Source organism: Capra hircus, chromosome 17 (assembly GCF_001704415.2).
Source record: "Capra hircus breed San Clemente chromosome 17, ASM170441v1, whole genome shotgun sequence".
NCBI classification, from domain to species: domain Eukaryota; kingdom Metazoa; phylum Chordata; class Mammalia; order Artiodactyla; family Bovidae; genus Capra; species Capra hircus.
In genome coordinates this window covers 15452337-15474349 of record NC_030824.1, presented here as the reverse complement: position 1 = coordinate 15474349, position 22013 = coordinate 15452337, and the positions used below count along the sequence as shown (strand labels likewise).

Genomic DNA, 22013 nt, shown 5'->3' with positions numbered 1-22013 from the left:
GTGCTAAAATGTATTGTTGTAAAATGTACCTGGGATCTTGGCTTTATTCATGTTTGATGAGGCCAACAGATCAGGATAGGAATGCCATGGAAAAGATAGCCTGTTACTCTCAGCTCCCAAGAGGAGGGGGTGGGAGGTGTGCCATGCCACACACAGCCGAGACAGGGAACTCTGAGGGTGGCCACAGGCAGGGAGAGTGAGGGGAAAGCACGTGCAGAAAGTCCTTACTGAGATTTCTCAGAGAAGGAATGGGTGAGGTAAGGTAAGCTGCTGAGCAGGTCTAGGACTGGACAGTTGGAATACTTTTGGTGGTCTCTGGGCTATAGGGCCGGTCCCTAGTTGTACTTGGCCCTGGGATGGTCAGGGCAAAGGAATTTTGCCTCCTGGAGTGTAAAAGCCGGAGAAAAGAAGTAGTTCAGAACATGGGCTTTGGAGCTGCTGGTCACTTGCCTAAATCACTTGCATATTCTAGGCAAGTCATTTACCATCACTAGCAATTAGCTGGGAGAGGAAGTCTCTCCCTGGTCTCTGGCCCCAAGAAGTCATAAAATGTACACAATTAAAAATGATTAATACATATACAGAAATAAAACCTACCATTTAAACCGTTTTGATGATGGCGATCTAGTCGCTAAGTCATATCCGACTCTTGCAACCCCAAGGACTGTATAGCCTGTCAGGCTCCTCTGTCCATGGGATTCTCCAGGCAAGAACACTGGAGTGGGTTGCCATTCCCTTCGCCATTAAACCATGTGCTGCTGCTGCTGCTGCTGCTAAGTCGCTTCAGTCATGTCTGACTCTGTGCGACCCCATAGCCGGCAGCCCACCAGGCTCCCCCGTCCCTGGGACTCTCCAGGTCAGAACACTGGAGCGGGCTGCCATTGCCTTCGCCATTAAGCCATTTAAGTGGCATTAAATGCAGCCACACTGTTGTGCAATCATCACAACCATCTGTCTCCAGAACTCACAAACTCTGTACCTGTAAGCTCCCTGTTCCCTCTTTCTGGAAGCCCCTGGCAACTACTATTCTACTTTCTGTCTGTATGAATTTGACTACTTAAGTACCTCCATGTGAGTGGAATCACAACTGTTATCCTTTGTGACTGGCTTATTTCACTTAAACATAATGTCTTCAAGGTTCATCCATGTTGTAGCATGGGCCAGAATTTCCTTTCTTTTTGAGGCTGAATAACATTCCATTAGGTGCATACTACATTTTGATTATCTATTCATCCAGTGACGGATACTTGGGTTATTTCTATCTTTCGGCTATTATAAATAATGCTACAATGAACACTGGTTTACAAATACCTTTTTGGGACCCTGATTTCAACTCTTTTTGGCATATACCTGGAAGTGGGATTGTTGGGTCATATGGTAATTCCATTTTCACTTATTTTGGAGGGGCTGCCATACTGCTTTCATAAGGGCTGCACCAGTTTCTGTTGCTATCACACTGCACTATAGTTCTAATTGCTCCACATTCTCCTATATTTTCTTCAAAAGTTTTATTGTTTTAGGTTTTACATCTAGATTTAATCCATTTTTAGTAACCTTATATGTATGGTATGAGGCATGGGTTGAGGTTCATTCTCTGGCACAAGGGTATCTAATTGTTTTAACATTTTTGTTTTTCATCTTGGGCTTCCACAAATAAAATTGCTATCATATTACAACTTGGGCTTTCCCAGTGGCTCATTGGTAAAGAATCCACCTGCAATTCAGGAGATGCAGGTTCGATCTCTGAGTCGGGAAGAGCCCCTGGAGGAGGGCATGGCAACCCACTCAAGTATTATTCTTGCCTGGATAATCCCATGGACAGAGGAGCCTGGTGGGCTACAGTCCATAGGGTCTCAAAGAGTTGGACACGACTGAAGCAACTATGTTTGGGATTACTTTATTGCAGCCTCTTCAAAACTGAATATTATCAAGGCCTCCCTGGTGGCTCAGTGGCAAAGAATCCACCTGCAAATGTAGGAGACATGAGTTCGATTTCTGGGCCAGGAAGATCCCATATGCTGTGACAACTAAGCCTGTGCACCATAACTACGGAGCCTGTATTCGAGAGCTGGTGAGTGGCAACTACTGAGCCCGCGTGTCTTAGAGCCTGTGTTCCGCAACAAGAGAAGCCACCACAATGAGAGGGCTTCCCTTGTGGCTCAGCTGGTAAAGAAACCAGCTGCAATGCAGGAGACCTGGGTTCAATCCCTGAGTTGGGAAGATCCTCTGGAGAGGGGAAAGACTACCCACTCCAGTATTCTAGCCTGGAGAATTCCATGGACTTATAGTCCATGGGGTCGCAAAGAGTTGGACATGACTGAGCGAACTTCACTTTCACCACAAGGAGAAGCATGCACACCACAGGTAGAGAGTAGTCCCTGCTCTCCACAACTGGAGAGAAGCCCGCACAGCAACCAAGACCCAGCACATCCAAAAATTAAAAGCAAACACGCAAAAAACCCAAACTGAACATTATCACATTAAATTTTTTTTCACGGTCTCATCAGTAAACATGGTATCTCACTGTTTTGCTATATGTTTGTTGATCTGTGAATTAGGTAGAACAATTTTCATTAATGGTCACTCATACCTTGGGGCCTCCCTGGTGGCTCAGCTGTAAAGACTCCACCTGCCAATGCAGGAGATGTGGGTTCGATCCCTGGGTTGGGAAGATCCCCTGGAGAAGGGAATGGCAAACCACTCCAGTATTCTTGCCTGGGAAATCCCATGGACAGAGGAGCCTGGGAGGCTCCGGTCCATGGGGTGCAAAAGGTTGGACATGATTTAGTGACAACAACAACTTATACTTTACCTAGGTTAAAAAAACAACTCATTTATTAAAATAATAAAATTAATAAAAGCTAATGTTTACTGAACAACTCCAGAGGCAAGTCCTATAGATAATCCCTCCCCTCTTGCTAAAACATTTACCTCAGGGATGTGCTTGTAAGCCAGACCTGTGCTAACCGGATTCTCACATGACCCTATGACATGTTACTGTGAGAAAGAAGAGTCAGATATTTGTCTGCTGGTTTGGGTAGAGAGGCCTTCCTTCTCTCAGGACATTGATGAGGGACTTCTTAGTTCAAGATGCTCCTCTCATAACGGAAGTTTGAGGACAATGAATTATACACAAAAGAGAACAGAACTGAGAGAATCAAAGAGAATCAGAGCCTTAGTCTGCTGACTTCACTGATATTCTGAATCAGATTAACCTCGAAGTTTGTCCTCTGTCTGAACTTCTCCATTATGAGAACCAGTAACTTCTCTTGCTGTTTAAGTCATTTGGATTTTCTGCTGCTTACAACCAAAAGGCATTCTAAAACATACACTCAGATTAGCTCCTATTCTTTCTTCTGGGCCATGTCACGCAGGATCTTAGTTTCCCAACCAGGGATCAAAGCCGTGCTCCCGGTAGTGGAAAAGCAGGGTCTTAACCACTGGACCTAGTGGAGGTGATGGAATTCCAGTGGAGCTGTTTCAAATCCTGAAAGATGATGCTGTGAAAGTGCTGCACTCAATATGCCAGCAAATTTGGAAAACTCAGCAGTGGCCACAGGACTGGAAAAGGTCAGTTTTCATTCCAATTCCAAAGAAAGGCAGTACAAAAGAATGCTCAAACTACCACACAAATGCACTCATCTCACATGCTAGTAAAGTAATGCTCAAAATTCTCCAAGCCAGGCTTCAGCAATACGTGAACCGTGAACTCCCTGATGTTCAAGCTGGTTTTAGAAAAAGCAGAGGAACCAGAGATCAAATTGCCAACATCCGCTGGATCATGGAAAAAGCAAGAGAGTTCCCGAAAAACATCTGTTTCTGCTTTCTTGACTATGCCAAAGCCTTTGACTGTGTGGATCACAAGAAACTGTGGAAAATTCTGAAAGAGATGGGAATACCAGACCACCTGACCTGCCTCTTGAGAAATCTGTATACAGGTCAGGAAGCAACAGTTAGAACTGGACATGGAACAACAGACTGGTCCAAATAGGAAAAGGAGTATGTCAAGGTTGTATATTGTCACCCTGCTTATTTAACTTATATGCAGAGTACATCATGAGAAACGCTGGACTGGAAGAAACACAAGTTGGAATCAAGATTGCTGGGAGAAATATCAATAACCTCAGATATGCAGATGACACCACCCTTATGGCAGAAAGTGAAGAGGAGCTAAAAAGCCTCTTGATGAAAGTGAAAGAGGAGAGTAAAAAAGTTGGCTTAAAGCTCAACATTCAGAAAATGAAGATCATGGCGTCCGGTCCCATCACTTCATGGGAAATAGATGGGGAAACAGTGGAAACAGTGTCAGACTTTATATTTTTGGGCTCCAAAATCACTGCAGATGGTGACTGCAGCCATGAAATTAAAAGACGCTTATTCCTTGGAAGAAAAGTTATGACCAACCTAGATAGTACATTGAAAAGTAGACACATTACTTTGCCGACTAAGGTCCGTCTAGTCAAGGCTATGATTTCTCCAGTGGTCATGTATGGATGTGAGAGTTGGACTGTGAAGAAGGCTGAGCACCGAAGAATTGATGCTTTTGAACTGTGGTGTTGGAGAAGACTCTTGAGAGTCCCTTGGACTGCAAGGAGATCCAACCAGTCCATTCTGAAGGAGATCAACCCTGGGATTTCTTTGGAAGGAATGATGCTAAAGCTGAAACTCCAGTACTTTGGCCACCTGATGCAAAGAGTTGACTCATTGGAAAAGACTCTGATGCTGGGACTGATTGAGGGCAGGAGGAGAAGGGGACGGCCAAGGATGAGATGGGCTGGATAGCATCATGGACTCGATGGACGTGAGTCTGAGTGAACTTCAGGAGATGGTGACGAACAGGGAGGCCTGGTGTGCTGCGATTCATGGGGTTGCAAAGAGTCAGACACGACTGAGCGACTGAACTGAACTGAACTGAACCACTGGACCGCCAGGGAAGTCTGTGTTCTTAATTGCAGCATGCACAATTTTCAGTCTTCACTGTAGCAGGCAGGATCTTTAGTTGCGGCACGTGGGATTTAATTCCCTGACTAGGGATCAAACGTGGGCCCTCTGCTTTGGGAGCATGGAGTCTTAGATCATTAGGGAAGACCCTATTTTTAAACATTAGGAATGTAGTAGATTTTTCTTCTATGGATATCAATTTTTGAACACAGAAAATAAATTTTAGACATGAAAGTGAGACCTCAGAGCTTTTTAAATATTTGATAAGATCCCAGAGGAAAAAAATGTGTTGTAGTTACCACAAATCTGTTCTAAAAGTTCAGCCCACACAAATTTATGTCAAACTTGCAACTAATTAGATAAAATGGGAAAGAGGTAATTAAGTCATTTCATTCTGTTATGTGTAATAAGTCACGTTGTTATTTTTTCTTAGTTATGAACTAAAAGATGAGAGTCGATGTATGATTTATGGGAGTTAGTTTAATGACACGATTAAGAACATGCATATCAGAATCAAACTGGCTGGGCTCAAATCCTAACACTTTGAATTTGTGTGATCTTGAACAAGTTACTTAACTTCTCTGAGCCTCAGTTCCCACAAAGACAAAGAAGAATTGATAATAGTACTTATATTTGCGGTTGTCAGTGGCATCTGAGTGAAAGTACATTTTAAGGGTTTAGCGCAATACTTGGCAGATCAGTTCCGTTCAGTCACTCAGTCGTGTCCGACTCTTTGCAATCCCATGGATGGCAGCACACCAGGCTTCCCTGTCCATCACCAACTCCCAGAGCTTGCTTAAACTCATGTCCGTTGAGTCTGTGATGCCATCCAACCATCTCATCCTCTGTTGTCCCCTTCTCCTCCAGCCTTCAATCTTTCCCAGCATCAGAGTCTTTTCAAATGAGTCAGTTCTTCGCATCAGGTGGCCAAAGTACTGGAGTTTCAGCTTCAGCATCAGTCCTTCCAGTGAATATTTAGGGTTGATTTCCTTTAGGATGGACTTGTTGGATCTCCTTGCAGTCCAAGGGACTCTCAAGAGTCTTCTCCAACACCACAGTTCAAAAGTATCAATTCTTCAGCACTCAGCTTTCTTTATAGTCCAACTCTCACATTCATACCTGACCACAGGAAAAATCACAGATTGACTAGACAGATCTTTGTTGGCAAAGTAATGTCTCTGCTTTTTAATATGCTGTCCAGGTTGGTCATAGCTTTTCTTCCAAGGAGTAAGCGTCTTTTAACTTTATGGCTGTGGTCACCATCTGCAATGACTGTGGAGCCCAAGAAAATAAAGTCTGTCACTGTTTCCATTGTTTCCCCATCTATTTGCCATGAAGTGATGGGACCAGATGCCATGATCTTAGTTTTCTGAATGTTGAGCTTGAAGCCAGCTTTTTCACTCTCCTCTTTCACTTTCATCAAGAGGCTCTTTAGTTCTTCTTCACTTTCTGCCATAACGGTGGTGTCATTTGCATATCTGAGGTGATTGATATTTCTCCCAGCAATCTTGATTCCAGCTTCATCCAGCCCAGCATTTTACATGATGTATTCTGCATATACGATAAATAAACAGGGTGACAGTATACAGCCTTGATGTACTCCTTTCCCAATTTGGAACCAGTCCATGTTCCATGTTCGGTTCTAACTGTTGCTTCTTGACTTGCATACAGATTTCTCAAGAGGCAGGGAAGCTGGTCTGGTATTCCCATCTCTTTCAGAATTTTCCACAGTTTGTTGTGATCCACACAGTCAAAGGCTTTGATATAGTCAATAAAGCAGAAGTAGATATTTTTCTGGAACTCTCTTGCTTTTTCTGTGATCCAGTGGATGTTGGCAATTTGATGTCTGGTTCCTCTGCCTTTCTAAATCCAGCTTGAATACCTAGAAGTTCTCAGTACACATACTGTTGAAGCCTCGCCTGGAGAATTTTGAGCATTACTTTGCTAGCATGTGAGATTAGTGCACTTGTGTGGTAGTTTGAACATTCTTTGGCATTGCTTTTCTTTGGGATTAGAATGAAAACTGACCTTTTCTAGTCCTATGGCCACTGCTGAGTTTTCCAAACTTGCTGGCATATTGAATGCAGCAGTTTAACAGCATCATCTTTTTGGATTTGAAATAGCTCAACTGGAAGTCCATCACCTCCACTAGGTTTGTTCGAAGTGATGCTTCTTAAGGCCCACTTGACTTTGGACTCCAGGATGTCTGGCTCTAGGCATCTGACTTGGCAGATAGTGAGCCATAATACTATTATTATTATACTATTATATTATTATATTGTATTAATAATATATTATTATACTCTATTTTTTCTTTTAATGGTTAAAGAACTTCTTTGGTGGCAAAAGAGCTGTTTTGAGAACTGAAGAATATGGAGAGACTGAAGAACAAATCCTATTTAGTCAGATGCTGTCTTTCTCAGTCACTGAGGTTTTACTGTCTTCTCTGGGGGCTTCCCTGGTGGCTCAGAGGGTAAAGCATCTGCCTGCAATCAGGTGGCTCAGAGGGTAAAGCATCTGCCTGCAATGCAGGAAACCTGGGTTCGATTCCTGGGTTGGGAAGATCCCCTGGAGAAGGAAATAGCAACCCACTCCAGTACTCTTGCCTGGAAAATCCCATGGATGGAGAAGCCTAGTAGGCTACAGTCCATTGGGTTGCAAAGAGTCGGACACGACTGAGTGACTCACTTTCACTTTTCTGGGGTCCCAAAGAGTTGGACACGACTAAGCGTGCGTGCATACACACACACACACACACACACACACACTTTTGCAGTTTCCAAGGAAAAGAGATGCTACACTGCTTTCGAGAACTTTGAGGCCAGAACTGAGTCCTGGTGTGAGTTATCTTGAAAATAACCCTGGAAATCAGCCAATAAGTCTGTTTAAAGGCAAGACACTGTAATTTAGTGCTTTGGACTAGTGGCAAGTAGCCATGTTGGGAGCCGGAGCTTTGGAACCAGACTAAAAGCGTGAAAAGTGGTAGTTGCTCAGTTGTGTCCAACTCTTTGCAGCCCCATGGACCATAGCCTACCAGGCTCCTCTGTCCATGGGATTCTTCAGGCAAGAATACTGGAGTGGGTTGCCATTCCCTTCTCCAGGGGATCTTCCCAACCCAAGGATCAAACCTGTGTCTCCTGCATCGGCAGGCAGATTCTTTACCGGGGAAGCCCAACCATGCGAGTTCGAATCCTACCTCTACCACTTTCTCCTTATGGGTCCTTAGGCAAGTTACTTAACCTTCCCACACCTCAGGTTCCTTGTTGGTGGACAATAAATTCCTCAGTTGGCTCTTGTGACGAATATATGGCAAAGAGTGCTTAGAACAGTGTCTGGCATAATGTAAGCCCTTAAAAAGCATCCGCTCCATTTCTGTTTGGTTGAAAGGCAGTTATTCGAGAACCTGATGCTTCTTTTCTGTTGGAGCTGTGCAGTTTCCCTCCAACTTGTTTCTGGAGCCCATTACAGAGACACGTAGGGTTATAAAAGGCAATAGAAACATGCCACTCATTAAAGGTGAACAATAGAACCAGCCTTGTCCACTGTTTCCACGAGGGGGCAGTCGAGACTCAAAGGAAGCCTCACGAGCCGCCCACACAAGTCGGGCTTCATTGGGTTCACAACTTAGTGAAGTAACTTCTGGGTGTACATGGATTTTCATAACTTCTGTTTTCTAAACCAGCATAATAAGTGATCAAGGAATTAGGGAGAATGTTTGAGGACAGGACTTTGAGCCAATTCCGTGGTGAATCACATCTTCCTTCTGAAATCAGGTTTATGGGACTTCCCTCCTGAGCCAGTGGCTGAGACTCCGTGGTCCCAATGGAGGGGGTCTGGGGTTGATCCTTGGTCAGAGAACTAGATAGACCATATGCTACAACTAACAGTTTGCATGCTGCAACTAAAGATCCTGTGTGCCACAACTAAGACCCCGCACAGCCAAATAAATATATAAACTTTTAAAAAACGCAACCCAAATCAAATTTAAATCTTACAACAAAGTGAAAGACGATGGGGTAACTTTTGGTTCTTTTCTCTTTCCCCCTTTCTCCCTCATTCATTATTTATTTATTCATTCTTGAAGTGAAGTGAAGTCGCTCAGTCATGTCCGACTCTTTGTGACCCCATGGACTGTAGCCTACTACGCTCCTCCGTCCATGGGATTTTCCAGGCAAGAGTACTGGAGTGGGGTGCCATTTCCTTCTCCATTACAGACAACAAATAATTACAAAAAACCTTCCAAATGCCAGGCACCAAAAAGGCAGAGGTGAAAAAAATTAACACGGTTCCTGCTCTCTTAGGGGCTGACAGTCTGCTGGAAAAGACAATTAAAAAAAAAAAAGATCACTACACAATTGATTATTGTATCTACCACCGTGATAAGACCTCAAAGTAAAACTGCAGCCGTGTGTGAGCAGGCAAAGGGAGGCCCCAATGTTCTTGAAAAACTGGCATACGCGAGGCTTCCTTGAATACAAGAATCTACCCTGAGGCAAAGGAGTGGACATTAGTTAGAGGAAGGGGACATGGGAAGAATGGTTTATTCATTCAACAATATTTGTAGGTTATCTGTTGTGTACTTGGTCTTTTTCTAGGTGTGGAGGAAATAAAAGAGTGATATGCTAATGAGGGACTAGAAGTAGGTGGCTGCCTTTGACAGGGGTTAGCTCATCTCTTTCTGAGAAGCTGAGACCTGGAGGAAGAGGAAGAGCCAGTCTTATGAAAAGCTGGGAAACAGTATTATGGGCAGGCGAAATAGCACATATAAAGGCCCTGTAGCGGGAATGATCTTGGCACGTTTGGGGAACAGCCAGTTGGCCAGTGAGTGGCTATAGCAGAGGGAGGTAAGGGCAGTGGTAGGCGATGACATCTACATGGATCACAGCCTTGTTCTAACTCAGTGAAACTAGGAGCTATGCCGTGTAGGGCCACCCAAGACAGATGGGTCATGGTTGAGAGTTCTGACAAAATGTGGTCCACTGGAGAAGGGAATGGCAAACCACTTCAGCATTCTTACCTTGAGAACCCCTTAGAACTGTGGCATTGGAGAAGACTCTTGAGAGTCCCTTGGACTGCAAGGAGATCAAACCAGTCTATCCTAAAGGAGATCAACCCGGAATATTCATTGGAAGGACTGATGCTGAAGCTCCAATACTTTGGCCATCTGAAGCAAAGAGCTGACTCACTGAAAAAGACCCTGATACTGGGAAAAACTGAAGGCAGGAGGAGAAGGGGGATGACAGAGGATGAGATGGTTGGATGGCATCACTCACTGGATGGATATGAGTTTGAGCAAACTCCAGGAGATGGTGAAGGACAGGGAAACCTGGTATGCTGCAGCCTGTGGGGTTGCAAAGAGTCGGACATGACTGAGCGACCGAACAACAAGGAGATGACATCTAAGCAGCAGCAGAGGTCTGATTTTGGAGGTCTTGGTAAAAGTTTGGGTTTTAATTGCACGGAAGGCCGTTGGGTGGATGGGTTGGGTTTCAGCAGAGGAATGTGGTCCCATTTAGGTTTTGAGATTGCTCTGATCTGAAGTGAGGTGCTGATGCTGGAGGAGGACGAAGGTGAAAGCAGGGCGTGGCAGGCAGAATAACGAACCCACAAAGACATCCCAGTAACCCGTGTTAGGTTACACAGCAGAAAAGAAAGAAAGATTGCTAAATTGTGTCCAACTCTTGCGACCTATGGACTGTAGCCTGCCAGGCTCCTCTGTCCATGGGATTTTCCAAGCAAGAATACTGGAGTGGGTTGCCATTTCCTTCTCCAGGGGATCTTCCCAACCCAGGAATTGAACCGAGGTCTCCAGCATTGCAGGCAGGCTCTTCACCAACTGAGCTAAGCAGGAACACAACAAAGGAATTTAAGTGGCAGATGGGATTAAAGTTGCTAACCAGCTGCCTTTAAGTTACAGAGATTATCCAGGATTATCTGGGTGGGTTCAATGTTATCCTAAGGGTCCTTAGATGGGGAAGAGGAGGGCAAAGGAGTCAGAACCAGAGAGATGACTTGAGAAACATTCTAGTGACCTTTGCTGATTTTGAAAATGGGAGGAGGCCAGGAAGCAAGAAATGAGGGTGGCCTACAGGGGGTGGAAAAGTCAAGCAAAGGGATTTTCCCTGAGAGCCTGCAGGAAGGAACGCCAGCCTGCCAGCAGCTTGATTTTCGCCCAGTGAGATCTGCTGCAGATGTTTAACCTCCAAAACAGTAAGATAAGAAACATGGACTGTGGGACTTCCCTGGTGGCCCAAGACTCCACGCTCCCAATGCAGGGGGCCTGGGTTCCAGCCCTGGTCAGGGAACTAGATCTGACACGCTGCCACTAAGAGCCCACACGCTAGGACTTTCCTTGTGGTCCAGTGGTTAAGGATTCGCCCGCCAATGCAGGATTAGGTTAAGGTCTAATGCCAAAGGGCAACCAAGCTTGTGCACCACAAACACTGAAGCCTGAGTGCCCTAGAGCCCAAGCTCGGCAACAAGAGAAGTCACTGCAGTGAGAAGACCGTGCACTGCAGCAGCGTAGCCCCTGCTCACCGCAGCCAGAGAAAGCCATCAACGAAGCCCCGACGCAGCCGAAAATAAATAAATCATTAATTAAATTAAGAAAGGGCCTGCGGGCTGCAACTGAAGATTCCATATGCCACAACTAAGACCCAGTGAACCAATGTGCGTGTGTGCTTAGTTGCTCAGTCGTGTCTGACTCTTTGCAACCCTATGGACTGGAGCCCACCAGGCTCCTCTGTCTGTGGAATTCTCCAGGCAAGAATACTGGAGTAGGTTGCCATTCCCTTCTCCAGGGAATCTTCCCAACCCAGGGACTGAACCTGGGTCTCCTGCATTACAGGCAGGTTCTTTAGCATCTGAGCCACCAGGGAAGCCAAATAAATAAAAATACATAAATAAGAAATAAATGTGGATTGTTTTTAGGTCTCCAAGTTTGTATAGTCTTTGTTACAGCATCAATCAGAGGTAAACACACAGGAAGACCTCTAAGAAGACCACTGTCATCGTTCAGACGAGCTTTGGTAATGGCTTAAGAAATATTTACCTTACCTACTAAATGCTGGGATCTGTCTTAGGTCCTCTTTCACGCTGGCCGTTAGGCCACCTATCACCTTTACAGAAGCAGGACTTGGCCACTCCTGAGTTCCTGTCAATATCCTCGCTCCAGAGCACAAGCAGTCCCCATACATGGGATTCCATGTCACCCAGTGGAATCAACACTTGGCGGTGGTGCCAGGAGCGGATGGCCTGGGAAAACTAAAGGGCAGGGCGCCTTGGTGAACCAGTGCATGGCTGTGACACTTTGACTGGACCATCACAGATCTGACCTGACCACTCATCTGAGGTCTAGAACAGGTACACCAGATGAAACTCAGGTTTACCTGACACACACACAAAAGCACCGAGTCAACTTTGTACTTCCCTCTCCTGACCTTCAATAAATTAACCTCTGTCGGAATAAATAATCAATAAATCTGTTGGAAAGGGAATTCCTTCTTTCTGTGGCCTTCTCTAGGGATGGATGGGTGATGCCTGGGTATCAAGCATCTTTGTATCTGTCAAATTGGAATTCAAAGTGTCTTGATCCAGGGACCTATTTTTAATAGGGTAACTCTCCAGGCTCAAACATTCAACATCCATGAATAATTTTTTTAAGGATTGGCAGCAACCAATGAATGTGGACACTATCTTAGAATGCTCTTTTTCTTTTTTAAATCAGCAACCCAAGACAGTCCCTTATATTTAGAAGCCTGGATCTAGGGTTACATATCAAGATACACGCACAACGCTCTTTTGCTGAACGCAGCTGTCATGGTGTGGGCCAGAGATAATTTGCTGATCCAGGAGCTGAGGCCAGCGATTTTACGTCTGCATCTGCTTCTGCCCGTAACTTGCGGGTAAAGACAGGGCCACTTCAAAGGCTGTAGCCATATCACGCTTAGCAAAGCACAGAGCAGCGGGTCAGGGACATTCCCTCCCTGAGGCTTTACCCGCGGAGCCAGTCAGTGCTCCCTCCTGCAAAGGGGCTGCATGACACTGCTCCTTGCCTCTGCCTTGGCACCCTCACAGGTCCTTCGGTTTCTCTATGTGCCTGTTCCCCACTAGCCCGATAACTGTACTCAAGGGTCTCAGTCCTATGGGAATCTCCAAAGTCTAGCACAGTTTCTATGGTTGAACAGGTGCTCTGTCAAAAAGAGCTGATGAGGAAATGGAGGCGAGGGACAGCACAATGGGGAAATCGTCCAGAAAGCTAGCAGATGACTTTCCCCCTGCTTGTGACAGGCATAGTAAGAAGCAGCCTACTTAAAGCAGACAGTGGTTGCTATTGGTTTTTTTCTGTTCAGCATCTGTCTCTCCTTTCTTCTGGTAAAAAGCACTTTGGTTTTCCTTTGGGAAACCACCCTTCCCACACTCTCAATCCGTAAAGTTTGGGTGGAGCTGACTTCACCCTCCATTTCGCCGGCTGAATCCTGACTCATTTCCTGCCAGAGAGGGCGCCACACAGCCTTGGACACTGCGTCACTCTGTGTCGGAAAGGGTGGCCACACCTGTGCGTTAATGGCTAGTATTCATTCTAATGGTTTGGTTCCTGCTCTAAATCAATCCTGCATTACTTCAAATGGAAACTTTTTCTCCTTGTAGCTATTATGGCAGAGTTACTTTATTTCCATAGTTTGGGTCCTGCTCCAAATCAATCCTGCATTACCTCAAATTGAAACTTTTTCTCCTTGTAGCTATTATGGCAGAGTTACTTTATTTCCATAGACATTGCTTAGCTGGTAGGAAGAAATCTGAAGATGCTGGCAGACACTGTGCCTCTGTGAAACCAAAATGTGCTCAGGAAGTTGAGAAGTAGATAAGGGAGATGTTCTTAACAATACTGAACACCAAGATCCAGCCATACCTGAAGTTATCTCTGAAATTTTCATTTTCAGCTATATGAACAAGTAAACTCTTTGCTGTAGACCTTTTTTTTTTTTTTGGTCCACTGGCTGCTGAAACAGTCCCCTGGCTCTTGGCCAATCCATTTTCTAACTGTGCTTTCTGGAGTGAAGCAGGCGTGATCTGAGCCCTGCAGGAGAAGACCATCACCTCACTCTGTCAATATCAAAACTCTCTGCCAGGACTTGGGGGCCTGGAAAAAAAAAATCAGTCCCTCATCTTGAGCCCAGAGCTCTCTGACTTTAGTGGGGCCAACACTTTCAGTGCCACCTAGAAGGGCACTTCAGGCCATAAGCTAGATATGAGTTGATACCTTGCTAGCACAACCCTCGGACTTCCCTCATGGCTCAGATAGTAAAGCGTCTGCCTACAATGCAGGAGACCTGAGTTCAATCCCTGGGTCGGGAAGATCTGGAGAAGGAAATGGCATCCCACTCCAGACCTCTTGCCTGGAAAATCCCATGGACAGAGGAACCTGGTAGGCTACAGTCCATGGGGTCACAAAGAGTCGGACACGACTGAGCGACTTCACTTTCACTTCTTTCTTTAGTCCAACCCTCAGCCTCTCTGTGGTCTTCGCTGAGGCTGGGATGAATGAGCCCGTTATGGTTATGGGAGTCTCAAGAAGGTTGGGAACCCCAAGGAAACACAATGTACGCACCATGGCAAACCAGCTTTCTTAAAACCATTTTTATTCTGCCTCTCAGCAACACATCATTTGATGTGGATAAAAGATCAGGAACTTGAATACAAACAAACAGAAAACAAGGTGTGTGGGGCAGAAATCAAGATCCATATACTGGAATGATGCTGGGATCTCTGTGTGCTGAGAACTGGTATTCCTGGTTCATGTCCTCCTGGGACAAGTGCTGGCTCATGATGGACGTCTGGGTGAAATGACAAGTAGAATCTGGTGTCCACCTGTGTTTATTTTTTGTGAGGGTCCAGGGTTTTTAACAAATGCCTGGGATCCACAATAATCTAAGAACGATGCTTTGTATTTGTGTAACACTTAGAATTTTCCCTCTGGGGCAATCGTATCTATCATGGTGATTAATTATCATACTGACCATTCCGAGATAAGTAGGCAGGTGTTCTTATCTCCATTTTCCAGATGAAGAAATCTGAGGCACAGAAGGCTAAGAAACTTGCCTAAAACTGGCTTGCATAGATAGATAGTGGCAAAGAAGGCATTGAAACTCAGGTGTTTTGATTTAGACACTTGTTCATTCACTTAGAATAAGCTGCCTTTTCTTTTGCTTAGGAAGGTTATTTTCATGATTTCTAGTACTAGTTTTTGAAGTTATTTTTAACATATACCCCCTTATCACCTTTCGTATTAATCACTTAATATTTTCTTTGAGTCTACTTCTTTTTGTAAGTAAATGCATTTGACAAGAAAATTATATTCCTAAGTGGAGACTCATAAATGGAAAGCAATAAAATACATAGACTGAAAATAAAACCCACTAAGTTATTAAATTTTGTCTAAACAGAAGACTTTGAACCTGAGGTCTGCTCTTTATTAAGAAGGGAAACAAACCAAAGAATCAGAAAGGTGTTGAGGACCCCTGAGCACTAAACAGAGACTTTCTCTAAAATGTAATCAGGATTGAAAAAGAAAAATGCAAATGTTCTTTGTGATTTAGTGACACTTAATCTTGTGGCTGCAAATGACTTAAAAGTTGTCTTTGTGTACCACCAGTGGTATATCTTGCACACAGGGTTAGCGTGTTCTGGCAGGCAGAATAATGGTGGCATTGTTAAACCAGTAGTCACACCTACAGGGTTTACATTTGACAGAAAAATAAATACAGTGGGTGGCATTTCCAGGTTGCATCCAGGAAAATCAAAGATCTTGCCTGAGACTTGCTAAAGAGAGAGAGAGATTGAAGTAAGTTCATTAAACACAGGCAATATATTCTCAAAACTGGGATGGGAAGGATCCCCATGTACCTGTGACTGACCACTAAGTACATTCTCAGAGTCTGAGTCTGTCTGAGGTGACAAATGAGGGTGTGGTCAAGTTGAGCCATGGGGGATGCAAGCAAGGGGTTGGTGGGAGGGAGTCAGGCGAGACTAAGGCGAAAGACCAGAAAGCTCCTTCATCCCCATCTTTGATGATGGAATGGAGCTGATGGAGGAGGAGCTACTAAAGGCCAAAGTGAAGCTACAACATGTAAAAATGAAAGCAAACAGGCACAAAGTCAGCTCTATTCGATGACTTTAAACATGCTACAGATGCGCTCCACACTGCAAACCAGCATCCTTTACTCTCCCCAAAACTTCCCTCTCCTCCCGGATCTGGACTTCTTCCCTCATTAAAAGCAATGAGATTTTCTGAGGCTCATCTCTGGAGAAGAGGAATGCACACATGGACACAACGGCTTTTGATATACTGAAACAGTGAGGCTTGATTTTCTTAAGAAAAAAAAAATCAATGGCTTCAGCTCATCTGGCTTTGCTGCCTGGGTTTCCTAAATTTTGGACTTTTTTTGTTGTTGCCTGCTGTTCTTTCTGGTTTTAGTTCATTTGCCAGGGACCTGCCTCTGGAGAGTCCTGGAGGAAAAGATCCTCACAGTCTGAAGTCAAGGATCCATTCCTCAAAAACTCCTCTGGGGTGTGTGTGGATGAGGTCCATCCTCCATGCTCGTAGACGACTGCTGGCTGTTCAGGCTCTGTGTGTACAAGAGACAGAGTGAGTGAGAGAGACAGACAAACAGAAGGCGGGCGGGGTGGGGGGTGGCGGGGGAGAGAGAGAAAGAAGAGAAAGAGAGAAGAGAGCGTAGAGCCTCTTCAGCAAGGGCTTCCCTCTTCAACGGCTAGTACTCTAATTCACCCAGTGCTGACATGGACTAGCAGCTCTGCACACTTTTGAGTCTAAGCACTGGCTTCTTTTTGAAAAATATATCTTACTTGGAAACATGTTTTACATGTCGCACATGCAAAACTCCAAATGATACAGATGTAGGCACAATCATGGCCCCTGAGGCTTTCTGAATCTTACTCTCCTCAAGGGTTAGCAGCACTGTTAACATTTGGGGTGCACCCTCCAGGCATTTTCCTCTACATTTAAATCACAGCTGTAGTTAGATAGGAGCATCTCAAGGAGAGATGGGAACAAGCCATGCAAATATCAGGAGGAATACAATTCCAGGAAGAGGGACCAGCAAGTGCAAAGGCCCCGTGACATGCTTGTGTTGCTCAAAGAGGAGGAATTCAGTGCAGCGGAGGAGGGAGGGAGCAAGGGCTGGGAGATGTGGATGGAGAAGCAACAACCAGATCCTTTGGGGCCTTATAAAGCCATAGTAAGGGAGGTATTTTTACATTTAAATTGCAGTATCGTATTCCATCCTATGAATGAACCAGTGTGTATTTAACTGTTCTCCCACTCTTGGACATTTAGGCTGTTTCAAGGTTTCCCCTATTTCAAGTGGTGCTGCCTTGAGCATCATCTCACATCCTTGCTTCTCATCCCTGGGCTTCACATTTGAATCATCTGGAGGGCCCTAAAACCTACTGATGCCCTGCCCTATCACTGGAGATTCTATTTTAGCTGGTCCAGGGTGGGCCCTGGGCATTGGGGACTTTCATGTGTAGGGAGGAGAATTACTGTTTTAAATGCCTTTTTGTGACACTGAGAAGTAGATGCTGGGCAAGTAGGCACACAGATTTTAGAAAATGACCTTGTGAAAGACAGTCCCAGTGTACTGTTCCACACCAACAGCACAGTATCCCAGTTTTCACACTCTCACCAACCTTGATATTATCACGTGTGTGTGTGTGTGTGTGTGTGTGTGTGTGTGTATGGACATCTAGTATTTCATTGTTACTTTGAGTTATCCGGCTACTGCAGAGATTGAACATCTTTTTTTTGTTTACTTTTTAAAAAACTTCTTTAGTCTTCCATCACATTTTTTCTTTCTTTTTTTTTTGAACATTTTTTTCATGTTTATTCTTCCTCAATATCCTTCTTCATTAATATCCCACCATCTTACATCCTTTTCAAAGCAAAATTCTTTCCATTGTTGATGACTTAGGTCTGACTTATCTTTATCGCAACTTATCTGAACCAACAAAGAAAGGCATTTTTGATCTGGAAACAGGTAATGTTTCCCATTTTTCATCATGGAATCACAAAAATTCTCTGAAGACACATCTGTGCAAAACAACTGCCAGGAAGGAAACCTTACATCAGCCAATAATACAAAGAATAAGAGAGATTTGCTCTTACGCTTTTGTAAGAGCAGCTTCTTACTTCTTATCCCTCATGATATTTATTCTTACTTGCCTTCTAATACAAAGGGAGGATATGCTGAGGTCAGGAAAAACTCTTTTCAGTCTCCTTATAATGTAGAAGCTTTACCAGTACAGAATGGGTTCATATCTGCTAACTCTGAACCTGCTAATAGGAGACAGTCATGGGATCCTTAACCTTAGAAGTGAAGCTCTTCCTTAATGGAACTTTGGAACATGATGTCTCTTATTGCTAAGAATGACAAGCAAGCATTTTTAATACGTGGTGGGAGTGTGGTTGGCTATTTAGGTACCTACAAGGCTACCTAGGGATGTAAAGTCAGTGAAAGTACAATGTATGTGTATTTAACTTACAGAAATAAACTATTCATATTTTTCAAAGAGAAAAAAAGCAACTGTTGAAATGGAGACACTGGCCACCAGGCTGCTCGATGCTTATCATGAATGGGTATAGGGCTCCTGTTGAGCTCAGAATGTGGTTCCAGTGTTTGAACATACGACACGAGGCCTAAACAGCCAACAGCCTCAGCTGGTGTTCGACCCAAGGGACACCATCCGTCCCCACACTGGAGGGAACACGGGCTATATTGGGCTGATCAGGAGATGCTGTGTGACTCTCAAGTAGGGCACCCTCCTATAGATACGCCCAAGATTAATTTTGATTATTCAAAGCTCACTTTATGCCCCGACATTATAACTTCACCTCTGAGTAAGAAGCAGCTCCACTGGCTGTCATTTATTGTATTTGTGGCAGACAACACTGGTCTCCCTCACACCCAGGTTTGGTCAACTGATTTTGTGCTAAAGGAGTTTCACTGAATTCAACCAAGCATCAGACATGTGACCACGAGCATGATCACAGGAGAGAAGAAAGAGGAGACTTGGGAGCTGTGTAAGCTTCCTAGGAGGTAGGGCAGGGGAAGCAGCAATCACTGAAGCTTCTTTCCGGTGGCTCAGGAATGTGAAAAAGTCTTACTTTGCAGCCTACATCTACCTATTAATACACAAGACTGCTCTCCATTAGGGACTTTCCTGGTGGTCCAGTGGTTAAGACTCCATATTCCCAAGGCAGGGGGGTTTGATCCCTGGTCAGGGAACTAGATCCCACATGCTACAACTAAGAATTTGCATGCCACAACTAAAGGGCCGTGTTGCTGCAAAGAAGAAAAGATCCTAAATGCCAGAACTAAGATCTGGCACAGTCAAATTAAAAAAAAAAAGAATGTTCTCCATTAGAGGCAAAGCTTTAGTATAGTGTTTGTACAACATTAGAATACTTAGAACTAGGTTTTGGGGGTTAGCAATGCTGTGACCTGCCTCTTGGGAAACCTGTATGCAGGTCAGGAAGCAACAGTTAGAACTGGACATGGAACAACAGACTGGTTCCAAATAGGAAAAGGAGTATGTCAAGGCTGTATATTGTCACCCTGCTTATTTAACTTCTATGCAGAGTACATCATGAGAAACGCTAGGCTGGAAAAAGCACAAGCTGGAATCAAGATTGCGGGGAGAAATATCAATCACCTCAGATATGCAGATGACACCACCCTTAGGGCAGAAAGTGAAGAGGAACTAAAAAGCCTCTTGATGAAAGTGAAAGAGGAGAGTGAAAAAGTTGGCTTAAAGCTCAACATTCAGAAAACGAAGATCATGGCATCTGGTCCCACCAATTCATGGGAAATAGATGGGGAAACAGTGGAAACAGTGTCAGACTTTATCTTTTTGGGTTCCAAGATCACTGCAGATGGTGACTGCAGCCATGAAATTAAAAGACGCTTACTCCTTGGAAGAAAAGTTATGACCAACCTAGAGAGCATATTCAAAAGCAGAGACATTACTTTGCCAACCAAGGTCCGTCTAGTCAAGGCTATGGTTTTTCCTGTGGTCATGTATGGATGCAAGAGTTGGACTGTGAAGAAAGCTGAGTACCGAAGAATTGATGCTTTTGAACTGTGGTGTTGGAGAAGACTCAAGAATCCCTTGGACTGCAAGGAGATCCGACCAGTCCATTCTGAAAGAGATCAGCCCTGGGATTTCTTTGGAAGGAATGATGCTAAAGCTGAAACTCCAGTACTTTGGCCACCTCATGCGAAGAGCTGACTCATTGGAAAAGACTCTTATGCTGGGAGGGATTGGGGGCAGGAGAAAAAGGGGACAACAGAGGATGAGATGGCTGGATGGCATCACCGACTTGATGGACGTGAGTTTGAGTGAACTCCAGGAGATGGTGATGGACAGGGAGGCCTGCTGTGCTACAAATCATGGGGTTGCAAAGAGTCGGACACGACTGAGCGACTGAACTGAACTGAATGCTGTGATAATGCATGTTTCAGGGCCATTCAGAGTTTTGATCATGGGTCTGGGAATCTGTATCTTCACAAGTATCCCCGCTGGATCTGTGCTTTGTGGAACATGACAAGAATAACCTAACCTTGCTTGAATCTTCAGACGCCAGCAGAAAGTAAAAGTCTGCAGACTTGTTGTTTTTGGCTGAGGATGCGAAAACTCAGGATCAATAAACAGATGGCTGCAGTATTTAAACGTTTCACCTCTGTGATTCATTTCTCTACTTTCCCTAGCAACCTGTGAACAGGGAATTTGATAAATCCAAGAGACTGCAAGTTTCTGATTCCATATGAACAGAGCACTTCTCTCCTGCCAGCTCAGCATTCTATCCCAAACTGTTGAATAAATTTGAGCTCAGTAATTCCCAGTTCTAACAGATCTGATGTCATCAAACTCTTAGCTTTCTTTGCTGCAACCACTACATGACTTACAGAGATATCCTGTAAAATTAGGATAGGTGATACAAAAAGAGATCATGTTTGTGGTTACTGGAGGCAGGTTCTGAGGGGAGGGATAACTAGATGGTGGGGGTCAAAAGCTACAAACTTTAGTTATAAGATAAGTACTAGGGATGTAATATATGATGCGATAAATATAATAAACGCTGTTGTGTGTTATATATGAAAGTGGTCTAAAAGAGCAAATTCTGAGAGTTGTCATCACAAGGAAAAAATTTCTGTTTCTTTCTGTATCTATACGAGCTGATAGGTGTTCACTAAACTTACTGTGATAATCACTTCATGGTGTATGTAAGTCAACTCATCGTGCTGCACACCTTAAACTTATAAGTGCTGAATGTCAATTAAATCTCGATAAAGCTGGAAGGAAAAAAAATTAGGATGAATGAGACTTTCATATGAGCTTGGGTGAAGACTATCATAACCTGAATCTGTTCCAAGAAAGTGAACTACCAGAGATTTCAATCATTTGAGAGAGAAGACATTGGTTACAGTTTTCTTAACAAGGGTAAGGAATATATATATACACACACACATACATAGATACACACACATAAAGGCACGTGTGCTCAGTCATGTCCAACTCTTTGTGACCCTGTGGACTGTAGCCCACCAGGGTCCTCTGTCTATGGGATTATCCCAGCAGGAACACTGGAGTGGGTTGCTATTTCCTCTTCCAGGGGATCTCCCCAGCCTAGGGATTGAACCCACATCTCTTGCATTGGCAGGCAGATTCTTTACCACTGAGCTATATGGGAAGCCCTTTATTAAAAGGCAGGACTTAACAAGTTTTAAAAGATAGTAGGAGATTTCAGATAGTTTTTTTTTTTTTAATGAAATACAGAAAACTGACATACTCAAAGCTTTTGGTCTTGCCTCTAGGCTAGGCCTTCTCTAAAGTCAGATTTTCCCAGCCCCTCTATGGAGGTCCTTGTTTTGACTGTTACAAAAGCGTCTCTCTGCGGTACACCTCCTGGGCGGTAAAATGATTCCCGTCCTTGGCCTTGAGTTTGATATAACATGTTAGGATGACGAGTTTGCTGATGTAAATGAAAACTGACC

At 44.2% G+C, this 22013-nt stretch overlaps 1 protein-coding gene across 2 annotated transcripts in view; it reads right to left on the bottom strand.

The window, feature by feature from the left end:
- TMEM233 (transmembrane protein 233) overlaps positions 14562–22013 on the bottom strand; it is a 46853-nt gene continuing 39401 nt past the window's right edge. For both annotated transcript variants that reach the window (XM_005691453.3, XM_005691454.3), the window contains exon 3: positions 14562–16568. In XM_005691453.3, coding sequence (XP_005691510.1) covers positions 16562–16568 — 7 coding nt within the window. In that variant the 3' untranslated portion in view covers positions 14562–16561. The remainder of the gene's footprint in view (positions 16569–22013) is intronic.